This window comes from Cadophora gregata (assembly GCF_030347475.1).
Source record: "Cadophora gregata isolate MNR1 chromosome Unknown scaffold_16, whole genome shotgun sequence".
Lineage (NCBI taxonomy): Eukaryota > Fungi > Ascomycota > Leotiomycetes > Helotiales > Ploettnerulaceae > Cadophora > Cadophora gregata.
In genome coordinates, this window is record NW_026695939.1 from 220143 (window position 1) to 233068 (window position 12926).

The following is a 12926-nucleotide window of genomic DNA, read 5'->3' on the forward strand; positions in this document are numbered from 1 at the left end:
TTTCACTTCTTTGCGTAATGTGATTACAGCTCTCTTTACTTTACATCTCCTACCTACCTCCTAATAAAGTAAAGTGTAATCTAACTTTATGAAACATACCGGAATCTAGAATCTAAAGAAGTGCCAACGCCTAACGACATCATATTTCTCTTACGGAAGGAAGTCTTCGGTGGGATTTATGGTTCACCTTCTGTTTACCTACCCTTTCCTGCTTCTTATTCTTTATATTGTTATTCATACTCCATGCCCTCTCCCTGTCCCCTCTCCCCTTATACTCCCTACTCCCCTCTCCCATCTCCCCTCCCCCAAAAAGCCCCCAAATCCTCCAACTCATCAATCATCTCGTAGCATACCACACCACACCATAACACACTATACACAATTCAAATATAACCTCCAGACCTCCAGCAACACACCAACCAATCCCATAGCTCCCTATCAACCACCTTGTTGGTTTATCTATCCCAGGGCTGTGAAGGAGTAAGTTAGTTTGTTTATTTACATCTACCAGGGATTAAGCGAGTCAAGACATCCCCACCCCACTCCACCTCCCACCGCTCGCCTTCACAACAAGCAGTCAGAAAAAGTAGACGGATAGACGCAACACAGTTCGCAAATCAAGTTATCACAATAAACGGGTCTGATACCAGTGGGCCAAGTCAAGTCAAGTCAAGTCATCAGCAATCTCATCCATATTGCAATGCTATGTATGGTACAAGTTTCAAGGAAAAGATAGCCAGTCATCAGCGACCGACAGACAGACAAACCCAAATGATCTTCTCAATGCTAGAGAGCGTTCCATTGCAATGTGCACCAACGCCATATGACTTTTCGGAAATCTCATTCCGCATCCCACATCATCGCGCACCAGATCCATCCATAGCACCATGTCCCATTCTCAGTAATTCAACTCCCCAGATCCACCACCAGCAACGGCATCAAGATCCTCATATGACTTGAGACTTCTGCCTTGAACTGCCTCCCGAGGTCCAACGGCGGCACCTCCAGCGGCTCCATCTCCCCATCTTCCTCCACCAGTCATACCGCCACGACGAGCGCCAGGGGGCGGACTGAGTCTACCGTTGTTATCGCGCGGATCTCTAGGACGACGATCATAAGGTCCAGTGCGAGCATTGGCCTGGTATGGACGACCGCCGCGTCGAATAGGTCCACCTCCGCGATTATCTCCAGCGCCATTCCAGTTTCCGGCTGGCAGATTTGTAGGGAAGAAGGGTGAGAAGCCTGGCTGGCCAAATCCTGGCATTGGTGGCATGCCACCAGCGATTCCGAAGTTCTGGAGATTGAAACCCCGAGGGGTACCTGCTGGCATGTGGCCATTGGCAGGAGGGAAATGACCGTTACTGTTGGCATCTGATCTTGAAGGCGCAATGTGAGCTGGATCGCTCACATACGTGTTGACGAGATCAAACTAGACATGATTAGTTGTGCTCCATTTCCATATCAGTCTGAACTTACGTCTTTTCTCAATCCCTCGAGCCATTCCGGATGACGTTTATCAACGTGCTTCTTCCAGAAGTGTTCTTCCTTGAACAGCTTGGTGCATTCCGGAACTCGACATCTGAACTTATGCTCGTCCTCCTGCTTCACAAACTTCGTGACTTCATCCTTCAAAGCTTCATCGGTTGGCTTTCCGCCCAACTTGCGTACGTCAATCGACTCAGGTTCCAGAATCTGCATAAGCTTCTCTTCGAAAGTCTTAACCCAGTTGAAAGCACGCTGCAACTGTTGTTCTGCCTTGGAAGCAGCATTGTTTCGGTTGAACTTTCGATCCTCGGTGGGAGAGTTCGGATTGTCTAGATCCTCATTCATGTCCGTGCCAGTCCGCTTCTTCAATTGAAATGGTTCACCCAATGCACTAGCTCTGGCAGCAGCCTTTCCAGCAGTGCTCAGCGTGTTGCGCGGTCGTCTAAGATGGCCGCCTGGGCATTTCCGAGTCAATTCGTGAATTGAGTCGCTCTCGAATACGCAGAAGAAGCAGAAGTTGAAAACACGGCGAAGATACTCAACCATGAGGTCGAGTTGCTTCTTCTTGACCAACAGATCCTCGTCATCAACCTCATCGTCAAATTCACCTTCTTCATCCTCTTCCTCTTCTTCCTCGCCCTCCTCACCTTCATCCATAGCTTCATCGAGACCAATATTGTCTCGAGATTTCTTGGACTTCTTGACTATTGGAGCAGTTACTGGTGGCAAGAGGCGTCCTTGGTTCTTCAGATCTTCAACACGTTCCTCAATCTTCAGAACTGCATTGAAATCAGATCCGAAGTCTTCCTCGTACTTTTGAACCAATCTCTGAGCGAGCTCGAGGTCCTTTTCGATGCGTTCAGGAGCTGAGAAAAGATCCCAGAGTGCCTTCTTTCGTGGCATGCTGGGCGGAACGTGTACACCGACATGACACGTGAAGTCACCTCGGACCTCGTCCTTGACAGTCTTGCCATTGATAGCCTCAAGAGCCTTCTCAGCAGTTGATTGCGGAACTACAGGGATCTGAATATCTCCATCTGCATCTTCGTCCTTGGGATCAGGTCGATCGACAATTGGTGCTGTTTCAGGTGCTGGGTGAAGCATGACCCAACCAATTCGGTGATACCGCTTGCTTGGATTAGGATCACTCAAACTCAACCACTTGAAGCCTCCTTCATCTTCTCCTAGATGCTCCTTGCAGAAGTTTTCCAAATGTTGACGGCTGACATTGGGAGCGAGTGTCTTGATCAGAAGAGTTGGCTGGAAAGCGTTCTCGTCTCTGATATCACTTCCACGAGAGGGGACAAGATCACCAACACCAAGAACCTCGTTGGCTGCTGTTGTCTCTCCCTCCTCCTTCTCAACTACTCCTCCAGCACCGTTGCTCTCGCTCTTAGGAATTCCTTCCAATGAGTACTCGTCGAAGGTACCTGATTCGAGGTCCTGCTCCCACTGACTGTAGTTGCCACGTCGAAACTCATTGAGCTGTGTTCGTAGACCGTCCCGAACCTCGGGATAATATCGCTCCTGGAACCATTGCTCGTTCTTGTGTTCTGCAACGAATTGTCTTGCCATCTTCGCCTGAAGCTCTTCCTTGTATGCATCATATGCAACTTGAATTCGAGCTTTCTCCTTCTCACGATCTTCCTGACTATCGCGTGGGCGTAACGGATCCGCACGTTTGCCAGTTCTTGCACGTTCCTTCTCCTCCTTGATCTTTTCATTCGTACGCCACCATTCTCCAAAGTATGAAAACCCAACTTGAAATGCGAGCGACGCAGGATCAGCTAACGGATTGATGGTGATCGGTGGAGGTCCCGAATCTTGACCAGGAATATAGCGATCGATGTTCACAGGAGCTGGAGAAATCCGACGGCCATCACGATCTCGATCACGTCTACCATAATCCTCTCGACCTCTGTTTGAGGGCTCATATCGATCAACTGCAACTGGCGAACGACTTCGGTCTCGCGGTCGGCGGCCTCGATCAACACCTGAAAAACAAACATTGTAAGTATATGCTTCATTTGAGCCATTTTTGGCAAAGTCTCCGAGTTAATGAATGGAGGATTCGACAGCGCAATGCGAATAACCGTTGCGTGCGCTCCAGCAGCATGTAACGAATTACAATGATCAATGTATGACAGGAGTACAAATCTCGAGAATTGACATACCAGGAGATCTGCCACGATAGAAAGTATCCGTACGAGAAGTATCCGTCCGATCACTCGCTCTGTAATTATCATCACGACCACCAGCCCAAGGCGTACGCTCTGTAGGAGATCGTGCCGACTGCGGCTCTCTGTAACTCTGATATGAATCCATCGTCTCGTTTGTTCGATTCTGAGGGAGGAAGTTGGCTTGGTATCGAGTTGGTGGGACAGCAGGGGTTCTTCTAGGCGGCTCGTAAAGGCGTCGCGTTTGCTGATTGTCAAGTGACACCTGGAGCTTGTCGGGAGGAGGAGGGTGCGACCACGAAGCTGAAGCTGCTGCTGTTTGATGCCATGATTGCTGTCAGAGGAGTGTTCAAAAAAGTATAAGAGGCTTGGGGTGGGGGCGTGCGTGCGTGAGTTTCTGAGGGGGTAATAGTAGAATAGAATGAAGTAGGACAACGGAGACAAGAATGAGGTAGAAAGGAGGGATTCGGCGCCTATTGATGGCGGACGGACGACGACACTGTCTGATCGAAACGAGCTGATCTCTTGTAATAGTATAGATGAAGTATAGAGTAGAAGTGCAAGGTGGGTAAATAACGACGGGCTTTGTGCAGTTGAAGGTACGAGGATGCGCAGCGGATGGGGTATTGTATTGTAAAAAGAAGGATGGACGAACAGGATTGAGTAAGTGCTCGCTCTTGGTGAGAAGAGCGATCCGCACCCAAAGCAGAGCTGAAGTTGGGTTTGGAGGAGTGTTGTTGAGGAGGAGGACGAGGAGGAAGTTGAGAGCGTGAGGTCGGAGCTGAAGCGATCCGCGACATCGAGTCCAAGCTCACTTTCGGATTGGGGGCTGGGCTGGGCTGGGGGCCAGGGACAACCGGGGCGTAGAGCTTGACCAGGAAGGGAATTGGAAGAGGTGCAGGTGCCCGTGGCCTCTTCCATGAAAGTGGGGGCAAATCCAAAATCAATGATTTGATTGGCAGCTCGTTTCCATTCCGAAAGAGGCCAGAGCGATGCCCGATTCATGCTAGTTTTTAAACCAAGCGAGGCTGGCGAGGCGAGCGAGGCCAGGAGGAACATGAGAGATGGATGGCATGATCCACCATAGCTTCCTGATCTGCTTCTTGACTCCAGCTCCTCCCCATGCTACACACAATTGAATAACATCACCTATATTCACTCTCAATTTTACTCCCAAAAGTAAGTCCTTCTTATTTCCGAACTGTCTGTACCATTCTACGATTTCTGGATCTTTTATGAGCTCCAAGAATGCAAAACGACGTCATCGAGCGAGGAGGGGAAGCTTCACTCTCAACCACATGCAATGCAAGCCGACCTGAGATCATGCTTAAAACAACCTCACACCTCAGCTCACCTTCTCGTCCTTCTCTCTTCTTCAACTTCTTCCCAGCTCCAAGTTGATTCATTGACTAAATATCAAAACCACAGGATCGTAACAATGACGACCTTCATACCGTCCCTCACGCTGCCAGCAGCACTGTTTGCCAACCCCGCTGCTTCCATCATCTTCCCAATTGCTTTGGGGACAGCTGTGGGCTATTCTGTTAGACGTATGCTTGCCCTGCCCCTTCATTTCCCATTTACTAGCATATACTAATATTCAAACAGCAAAGGAAACACAGAAGACCTACCTGGCACTTAAGCAACCACCGTATCGTCCTCCCCCTTATGTCTTCGGCCCAGCATGGAGTAAGTACCAATCAATTCCGCCACGACTAATCAGCTCTCCCCTTCAATCATCTATCCCAACATAGAACTCCAACTAACTCTCCTCCCAGCCATCCTCTACGGCCTGATGGGCTTCTCCGCCCACCGCGCCTTCACAACCGGCATGTCCGCCACCGCCTCCACAACCGCCCACAACCTCACAAAGCACGGCGCCACCCTCTACAGCATCCAGCTCGGACTCAACCTAATCTGGATGCCCCTCTTCTTCGTTGCCAAACGGCCCATCGAATCCCTCGTCGACATCGTCGCCCTGACAGGCACAGTTGGCTACCTAACATACGTATGGGGCCAGGTTGATGCTGTAGCTGGTTGGGCTCTGGCGCCGTATCTGGGATGGTTGGGGTTCGCGACGTATTTGACGGTTGGGGTGGGCTATTTGAATGATTGGAATTTGAGCGATAAGGAGGTGCCGGCTAGTCCGGAGGGGAAGGGGACGAAGTATGTGGATGAGAAGAAGTAAGAATCGAGACGGTTTTGTGATGGTCTTGGGGCTTACGATTGCTAGGGATCTATAAGAACATTTCAGGGACAGCGATTAGGAACGAGTGGCACCTGATTTTGAGGTTTTCTCTCAAGTCGTGGGAATGAATTGAAACTTAATATCTTATTATGGCTAGGCTAATGGCATCCCTTTCCCATTGGTTGAATATGACACCTCTATCTGCTCTTCATCGAATTTCGTTCCTGTTGCCAAATATCGATATCATCATGTGCCTCTTTCAAATGGAGGAGCATTCGACAAATCACTCCCTTCCAAGTACTTCCCCGTGAAAAATTAAAGATCAAAACAATCGTTCATTCATCGCCAAACTATCTCGTCATTGATTCATTCATTCATCCATCAGCCAATCAATCAAAGAGGTCATCATATGCTCCGCTCTACACTACTCGACTCATTCAATCCAACGCTTCACAAAGCCAAATCGCAAGTCCACAATCATCTCCGCCCAGAAACTATTCACCAAGACCTCCCTCTTCCCCAATCACCAATCACCAATCACCATTCCCCTAGTACTCCTCCCCCTCCTCCCCAGGCTCAAAGCTATCCGCCGCCACCTCCTCATAATCCTTCTCCAATGCCGCCAAATCCTCCCTCGCCTCACTAAACTCGCCCTCCTCCATGCCCTCGCCCACATACCAATGCACAAACGCCCTCTTACTATACATCAAATCAAACTTATGATCCAGACGGGACCACGCCTCGGCAATAGCCGTCGTATTGCTCAACATACTGACACTCCTATCAACTGAGGCGAGGGCCCCGTCGTTGGGGCAAGTGGAGGGCACGGAGACGGGCTTCTGGTAGTTGATGCCGAGCTTGAAGCCGGTGGGACACCACTCGACGAGGTTGAAGGAGGTTTTGGCTTTGAGGGAGGCGATGGCGGCGTTGCAGTCGCGGGGGACGACGTCGCCGCGGTAGAGGAGGGCGACGGCCATGTATTTTCCGTTGCGGGGGTCGCAGACTACCATTTGGTTGTTGGGTTCGAAACATCTGTGGGGTGGATTTGTGTTAGTTATTGTTTGCCGTACATTATTTTGTTGTTGAGTCTCGCTATTTTAAGCGAGTGGATAGGGAGAAGATGTGAGATATGAGACCCAGATTTTGAGATATGAAGGGAAAAGAATAATGAGAGAAGAGAAGGAAACATACTGCAGCGTCAACTCCTGCGTCTTGAAACTCTCATGACTACTCCTCTCCGCACTAATAACCGGCGCATAACTGATCAACGGATAGTGGATCCTAGGATACGGCACCAGATTCGTCTGGAACTCATTCAAATCGACATTCAACGCTCCATCAAACCTCAACGAACTCGTAATACTGCTCACCACCTGCGCGATCAGCCGGTTCAGGTGCTCGAAGGAGGGGCGCTCGATGTTCAGGTTGCGGCGGCAGATGTCGTAGACGGCTTCGTTGTCGACGAGGAAGGTGCAGTCGCTGTTCTCGATGGTGGAGTGCGTGGAGAGGACGGCGTTGTAGGGTTCTACGACCGCGGTTGAGACGCGCGGGGCAGGGTAGACGGCGAATTCGAGTTTGCATTTCTTGCCGTAGTCGGTGGAGAGACGTTCGAGGAGGAGGGAGCCGAGGCCTGAGCCGGTTCCGCCCCCGAAGGAGTGGAAGATTAGGAAGCCTTGAAGGGAGGAGCAATTGTCCTGTTATAGACGTTAGCTTGCCTCTCTCTCGCCTCATATTCCAAGTAAACAGTAATTTCCCCTCCTTCTCAACAGATTGGTTCCAATCTAGACCTTCCCTTCCACAACGCGGAAAAAGAACCAGTAAGAAATTCTTAACCCACCAAAACCCTCCGAATCTTATCCAAAGTCCCCTCGAGCAATTCCTTCCCAATCGTGTAATGCCCTCTCGCATAATTATTCGCCGCGTCCTCCTTTCCACTAATCAACAACTCGGGATGAAACAGCTGTCTGTAGTCGCCCGTGCGGATCTCATCGATAGGGCTGGGATCCAAGTCGACAAAGATGGAGCGGGGGACGTATTTGCCATTTCCTGTTTCGGTGAAGACGGTATCGAGTTCGCCGGATTCGTGGATGGCTTTTGCGGCGGGGTCGGGCCGCCCGTCTTTGCTGAGGCCGTGCTCGAGGAGGTAGCTGCAAGGGGAGTGTTAGCTGGCTGAAAGTATCCAATTTATTTTGCTCTGTCTATTGGGACTATGTTTCGCTCCTCTCGCAGTTGTTTTTGTTGTGGTGATCGAGTTATGGTAAAAGGGGGACGTACAGCTCCCAGGCACTGTTTCCAAGCTGTGTACCAGCTTGCCCGATGTGCAAGTGTAGAATCTATGGCGGATTGATCAGTTATGTTTTTTTTTTGAAATTCTAAATCGCATGTGCATCCTCGTCCAATATTACACAGCACAGCACAGCATAGCTTCGCAAGATATCGTACTCCCATCCCATCATATTATCCCATCTTATTAGGTAGCTAGGCGCGCGACCGCCGTTCCACAACACAACATCGCAGAATACACAGCAACGCGAAATACCCCACTAACACACCCAATCAAGCAAGTAAACAATATCACATACCTCGCCTCTCGTCATCTTGACTTTCCGTTCAATTGTATTTCTCTTTTCGCGTGCTCAAGTATGCAGTATATCAGCCGTTTTGTCTGTATGTCAACAGATTCGCACTTCAGATGAAAGGAGGGAGTGGTTTTGAAGGTGCTTCAGGTGTTCTGAGATGGTTGGTGGGGGAGATTCACGGTTAATGCAGGGTGGAGGGGCGGAGGACATGAGCTGAAGCACATGATTCGTGGGGAGAAGGCGGTGTGCGGTGCTGTGCATGAAACGCTGCTCGACCCCTGAGCCCTAAAAAGGGGATGCGCTTCCGCCTGTATGAGAGGTTTGTTGACATCACGTGCGGATTGGGGGGATTTGCGATCTGGGGGGAGTGACTTTGGCTGGGCTCGGTTAGAAAATGCGTGTTGTTCTTATTGCTTGCGACCAGATTGTGGTAGGTTGGAGGTTGTTTACTGCAAGGGTACAAGATCTCCTTTTGACCCGGCACTCCTGCGTGTTTGTATCGTGAATCGCTTCCATTGCTTTGGTGGCCAAATTCAACTGCCGGAGACTTTGATGACCCTCTCATATTGCTACATTAAGTATTCTACAATCATCATGAGCCATTCAGATCCTTCCTCTTTACCTCGACAAGGCAATATCGTCAATTCTGTTGCAGCCGTTAGTCTTTATGCGTCACATCCAGAACAGAGAACATACCTTAGAATCATCTTCACCGTCTCCGCAGCCAATTCTACTGCACTTGTGCTCACCAAGAGCGGCTGCAAGACATTCTCGTCCGCAATATCAATCTTGACACCTCCGCTCTTGATACTGACACCGGCATTCTTCTCGCCATTCTCATGCTTGTATCTCAGCTCTGTGACAACCTTGATGCTGTTCAAACCAGCATTCTCGGCCAGAGTCGTTGGGATAACTTCCATAGCATCAGCAAATGCCTTCCAGCAGATAGCCTCGGTTCCCTTGAGAGCGCGTGATTGCTTGGCGAGTTGCGAAGCGATTTCAATCTCAGGAGCTCCACCACCAGCGATTAAAGCCTTCTTCTTGACCAAGCAGCGGATAACACAGAGAGCATCGTGCAAACTGCGCTCTGCCTCATCCAGGATCAGGGAGTTGGCACCTCTGCATACAATACTGACGGTCTTCCCTGCACTCCTGGTTCCTGTGACCTTGACAATTCTGGATCCGCTGCTTTGGACTTCCTCAATCAGATCAGCACTGCCGAGCTTGTCTTCGGTGAAAGAGTCGATATCGGCAATTGGCTTACAGCCAGTGGATTTGCAGATAAACTCAACCTCGTCACGCTCGATGTCTTTGATGCAGAGAATGTTGAGTTTAGCGAGGAAGTGGAGGGAGAGGTCGTTGACAGCATCGCGGAGAATGGATTTTTGGATGAAGAGAACGTTACACTTTGCCTTCTTGATCTTCTTGACCATGTTCAGCAGGTATGTTCGCTCTTCTTTCAAGATCTTGTCCATCTGTCGGTAGTCGTTTACGACAATTTGGTTTTCCATCTATATCTGTTAGCAATCTTTCTGGAAACGTCTGACATCAAGCCTACATCTGGCTTGGGAGGCGAAAGCTGGAACTGGATGAGTCCGATTCTGGCCTTCTCCATTCTGACTGGTCCACCACCGCTCTTGAGAACTGGCTGATCAAGCACTAATCCCTCTACCATCTCAGTATCTTCGATCGTACCTCCAACCTTCTTCAATATTCGGATATTTCTCAAATCAACATTATCGGCGGTTTTGATGTCGATAGTCTTTGTAACAGCGTTGACAGCCATAGGAGCGAGAATATTCGAGTGTTGTGAAACAATTTTGGAGGAAAGGGAAGTGGTAGCGGCTTGTAGGAGGGTCGTGGTATCTGTGAGAGCAACTGGATGTGACATATCGTGGAGAACCTGAACTGCGGCGGCTGCTGCTCTTTGGAAGGACTCTGCAATAACAGATGGATGTATACCCTTTCCAAGTAATCTGTCTGCAGCTCCTAATAAACTTCCACAAATCACCACGACTGATGTAGTTCCGTCTCCGGCTTCGACATCTTGTGCTGCTGAGAGATCTACCAACATCTTCGCGGAGGGGTGCATAACAGCCATGCTCTTCAACATTGTATTTCCGTCATTTGTGATTATCGTCTGCCCTCGACCGTCTTGAATCATTTTGTCCAATTTTCGGCTGTCAGTAAATATATTCGAGGCTGAAGGTTATTGACTTACTTCCTCGGGGACCGAGGGACGTCCGTACAGCATCACTCAAAGCTAAGCACCAAATCAGTTACTGGACTTTTGAGCGCAAAAAGACATTTGAAGCTCATGGCGGAAATAACGTACCTCTGGCAGCCAGGATATTTGCTGCTCGAACAGCCATAGGCTTCTCCTTGTCCTGAGTGGCATTAGCTATGCCAAAAATTCTTTTGGAGCTCCAAACAGCCATACCTTGAAGGACGCATTTGTGGAATTTCCCGCAGCTTGTGAGAGCGCCATATTTTGCTTATCTGAAAGGGTTTAGGGAATTAGAAAGGCGTCCCTGGGTTGGATATATGGAGTTGAGTGGTTCGGCGCGGTCCAACGCGTTGTTCAGCAAAACCTCAAGGCGACTTCTTTTTGGTAGGCGCTAAGCCTAAACTCGGCTAGTTTATATATCCGGGGTATTCGTCAAGAGCTTCCGCCTTGTCGTCGCCTTCTCAGGAACATCAACAATCGAATCTTCGCATCATATCCCCCACCACACATCTCTTGAAATTCTTTCAGAACATTCAAGATGCCTTCGTAAGCGATTCTCTTCTCCCCAAGCATCTGCGACCATCTATTCTTGTCCGAAACGCGATTGCGCGTGCTTGGAAGTCGCCCAATGTTCCAAACCATTCTGAGCACTTTGGCAACTCAAAGCATGGCTGTTTACTGACTTTCATGGTACTGCAGAGCGACAGGATCACAGTGGGAGAAATATACGAAGAAGGTGAGCTATTGGGATCATTTGGAATTGGGAATTGATTGCTGACTGATTCAGTTCGCCGACGACGAGATAGAAGAGAAGAAGATCACACCTCTCACCGATGAGTAGGTCGCCTTTCTATTCGACACCGAATTTCGTATTCTGACTATTTTCAGGGATATTCAAGTATTAAAGACCTACGGTGCGGCACCATACGGAGCTGCTCTCAAGAAGCTCGAACAACAGATCAAGGAGCGCCAAACCAGCGTCAACGAGAAGATCGGAGTGAAGGTAGGAGTGGCAGGCTATTTGGCAGACAAATGCTGACGAGGCGCAGGAATCTGACACTGGATTGGCACCACCTCATCTATGGGATGTCGCCGCAGACAGGCAGCGGATGTCCGAGGAGCAGCCCCTGCAAGTCGCAAGATGTACGAAGATCATCCAGGACGATAAGGATGCCGAGAAGAGCAAATATGTCATCAACGTTAAGCAAATAGCCAAATTCGTCGTGAACCTTGGAGACAGAGTCAGTCCTACAGATATCGAGGAGGGCATGAGAGTTGGGTAAGCAGTTCGGATCAGAGAAGTGGATTAGAAGCTTATGCATCACAGTGTCGACCGAAACAAGTACCAAATTCTGTTACCTCTCCCTCCGAAGATCGATGCCAGCGTTACAATGATGACTGTCGAGGATAAGCCGGATGTCACATACGGCGATGTCGGAGGCTGCAAAGAGCAAGTTGAGAAGCTTCGTGAAGTCGTTGAGATGCCCTTGCTTTCACCAGAACGATTCGTCAACCTTGGTATCGACCCACCGAAAGGCGCCCTGCTCTATGGACCTCCAGGAACCGGAAAGACTCTTTGCGCCAGAGCTGTGGCCAACAGAACCGACGCCACATTTATCAGAGTTATTGGAAGTGAGCTGGTTCAGAAGTACGTTGGAGAGGGAGCAAGAATGGTCAGAGAGCTGTTCGAGATGGCTAGGACGAAAAAGGCATGCATCATTTTCTTCGACGAAATCGATGCCATCGGAGGTGCTCGTGTGGACGATGGTGCAGGAGGTGATAATGAAGTCCAGCGAACTATGTTGGAGCTCATTACTCAGCTGGACGGTTTTGATGCCCGAGGAAATATCAAGGTTATGTTCGCTACCAACAGACCATCGACGCTGGATCCTGCACTTATGAGACCTGGACGTATCGACCGAAAGATCGAGTTCTCCCTCCCAGATCTCGACGGCCGTGCAAACATTCTTCGAATCCACGCCAAGAGTATGTCTGTGGAGCGTGACATTAGATGGGAGTTGATTTCACGTCTCTGCCCCAATTCAACAGGTGCCGAGCTTAGAAGTGTGTGTACAGAGGCAGGCATGTTTGCCATTCGTGCCAGACGCAAGGTTGCCACAGAGAAGGACTTCCTGAGCGCGGTTGACAAGGTTATCAAGGGCAACTTGAAGTTCAACTCTACTGCTACTTATATGCAATACAACTAGACGGCTGGGAAGTTGGGGCAGGATGTATACTAGCTGGCGTAGGTGTTTCGGTAGCATATGGAT

General features: G+C 49.5%; 6 protein-coding genes across 7 annotated transcripts; 2 read left to right on the forward strand and 4 right to left on the reverse strand.

Moving 5' to 3' along the window:
* Positions 1 to 590: 590 nt before the first annotated feature.
* Positions 591 to 4502, reverse strand: ONS95_005324 (uncharacterized protein). 2 transcript variants are annotated; one of them, XM_058498727.1, is made up of 4 exons: positions 4318 to 4502; positions 3660 to 3977; positions 1477 to 3479; positions 591 to 1429 (listed from the first exon to the last, which is right to left on the reverse strand). In XM_058498727.1, the coding sequence occupies exons 1-4, from the start codon at positions 4460 to 4462 to the stop codon at positions 899 to 901; spliced, it is 2997 nt and encodes a 998-aa protein (XP_058350992.1). In that variant the 5' UTR covers positions 4463 to 4502; the 3' UTR covers positions 591 to 898. The 2 variants fall into 2 exon arrangements, with proteins under 2 accessions (XP_058350992.1, XP_058350991.1); XM_058498726.1 differs by having other exon boundaries at positions 3660 to 4502.
* A 256-nt stretch (positions 4503 to 4758) lies between these two features.
* On the forward strand, positions 4759 to 5960 carry ONS95_005325 (uncharacterized protein). The gene is made up of 5 exons (XM_058498728.1): positions 4759 to 4841; positions 5091 to 5212; positions 5271 to 5351; positions 5441 to 5846; positions 5896 to 5960. Exons 2-5 carry the CDS (start codon positions 5101 to 5103, stop codon positions 5903 to 5905), a joined length of 609 nt encoding a protein of 202 aa, XP_058350993.1. The 5' UTR covers positions 4759 to 4841; positions 5091 to 5100; the 3' UTR covers positions 5906 to 5960.
* A 438-nt stretch (positions 5961 to 6398) lies between these two features.
* Positions 6399 to 8447, reverse strand: TUB1_1 (alpha-tubulin; the record flags this gene model as incomplete). The annotated part of the gene is made up of 5 exons (XM_058498729.1): positions 6399 to 6882; positions 7042 to 7544; positions 7688 to 7997; positions 8125 to 8183; positions 8433 to 8447. 5 exons carry the CDS (start codon positions 8445 to 8447, stop codon positions 6399 to 6401), a joined length of 1371 nt encoding a protein of 456 aa, XP_058350994.1.
* A 647-nt stretch (positions 8448 to 9094) lies between these two features.
* On the reverse strand, positions 9095 to 10593 carry CCT4_1 (T-complex protein 1 subunit delta; the record flags this gene model as incomplete). The annotated part of the gene is made up of 2 exons (XM_058498730.1): positions 9095 to 9940; positions 9988 to 10593. 2 exons carry the CDS (start codon positions 10591 to 10593, stop codon positions 9095 to 9097), a joined length of 1452 nt encoding a protein of 483 aa, XP_058350995.1.
* A 19-nt stretch (positions 10594 to 10612) lies between these two features.
* CCT4_2 (T-complex protein 1 subunit delta) lies at positions 10613 to 10917 on the reverse strand (the record flags this gene model as incomplete). The annotated part of the gene is made up of 3 exons (XM_058498731.1): positions 10613 to 10692; positions 10765 to 10816; positions 10870 to 10917. The coding sequence occupies 3 exons, from the start codon at positions 10915 to 10917 to the stop codon at positions 10613 to 10615; spliced, it is 180 nt and encodes a 59-aa protein (XP_058350996.1).
* Positions 10918 to 11194: 277 nt separating this feature from the next.
* RPT1 (26S proteasome regulatory subunit 7) lies at positions 11195 to 12863 on the forward strand (the record flags this gene model as incomplete). The annotated part of the gene is made up of 6 exons (XM_058498732.1): positions 11195 to 11202; positions 11356 to 11392; positions 11444 to 11493; positions 11545 to 11659; positions 11706 to 11935; positions 11984 to 12863. The coding sequence occupies 6 exons, from the start codon at positions 11195 to 11197 to the stop codon at positions 12861 to 12863; spliced, it is 1320 nt and encodes a 439-aa protein (XP_058350997.1).
* Positions 12864 to 12926: the final 63 nt, after the last annotated feature.

Coding starts and splice junctions, on each gene's coding strand:
- ONS95_005324 (XM_058498727.1), bottom strand. CDS start 4,462: ATGTCGCGGATCGCTTCAGCTCCGACCTCACGCTCTCAACTTCCTCCT. Junction 3,480..3,659: donor CTATCGTGGCAGATCTCCTG/GTATGTCAATTC, acceptor TTTGTTTTTCAG/GTGTTGATCGAGGCCGCCGA. Junction 1,430..1,476: donor TCGAGGGATTGAGAAAAGAC/GTAAGTTCAGAC, acceptor AATCATGTCTAG/TTTGATCTCGTCAACACGTA.
- ONS95_005325 (XM_058498728.1), top strand. CDS start 5,101: ATGACGACCTTCATACCGTCCCTCACGCTGCCAGCAGCACTGTTTGCC. Junction 5,213..5,270: donor TGTGGGCTATTCTGTTAGAC/GTATGCTTGCCC, acceptor ATATTCAAACAG/CAAAGGAAACACAGAAGACC. Junction 5,352..5,440: donor TGTCTTCGGCCCAGCATGGA/GTAAGTACCAAT, acceptor CTCTCCTCCCAG/CCATCCTCTACGGCCTGATG.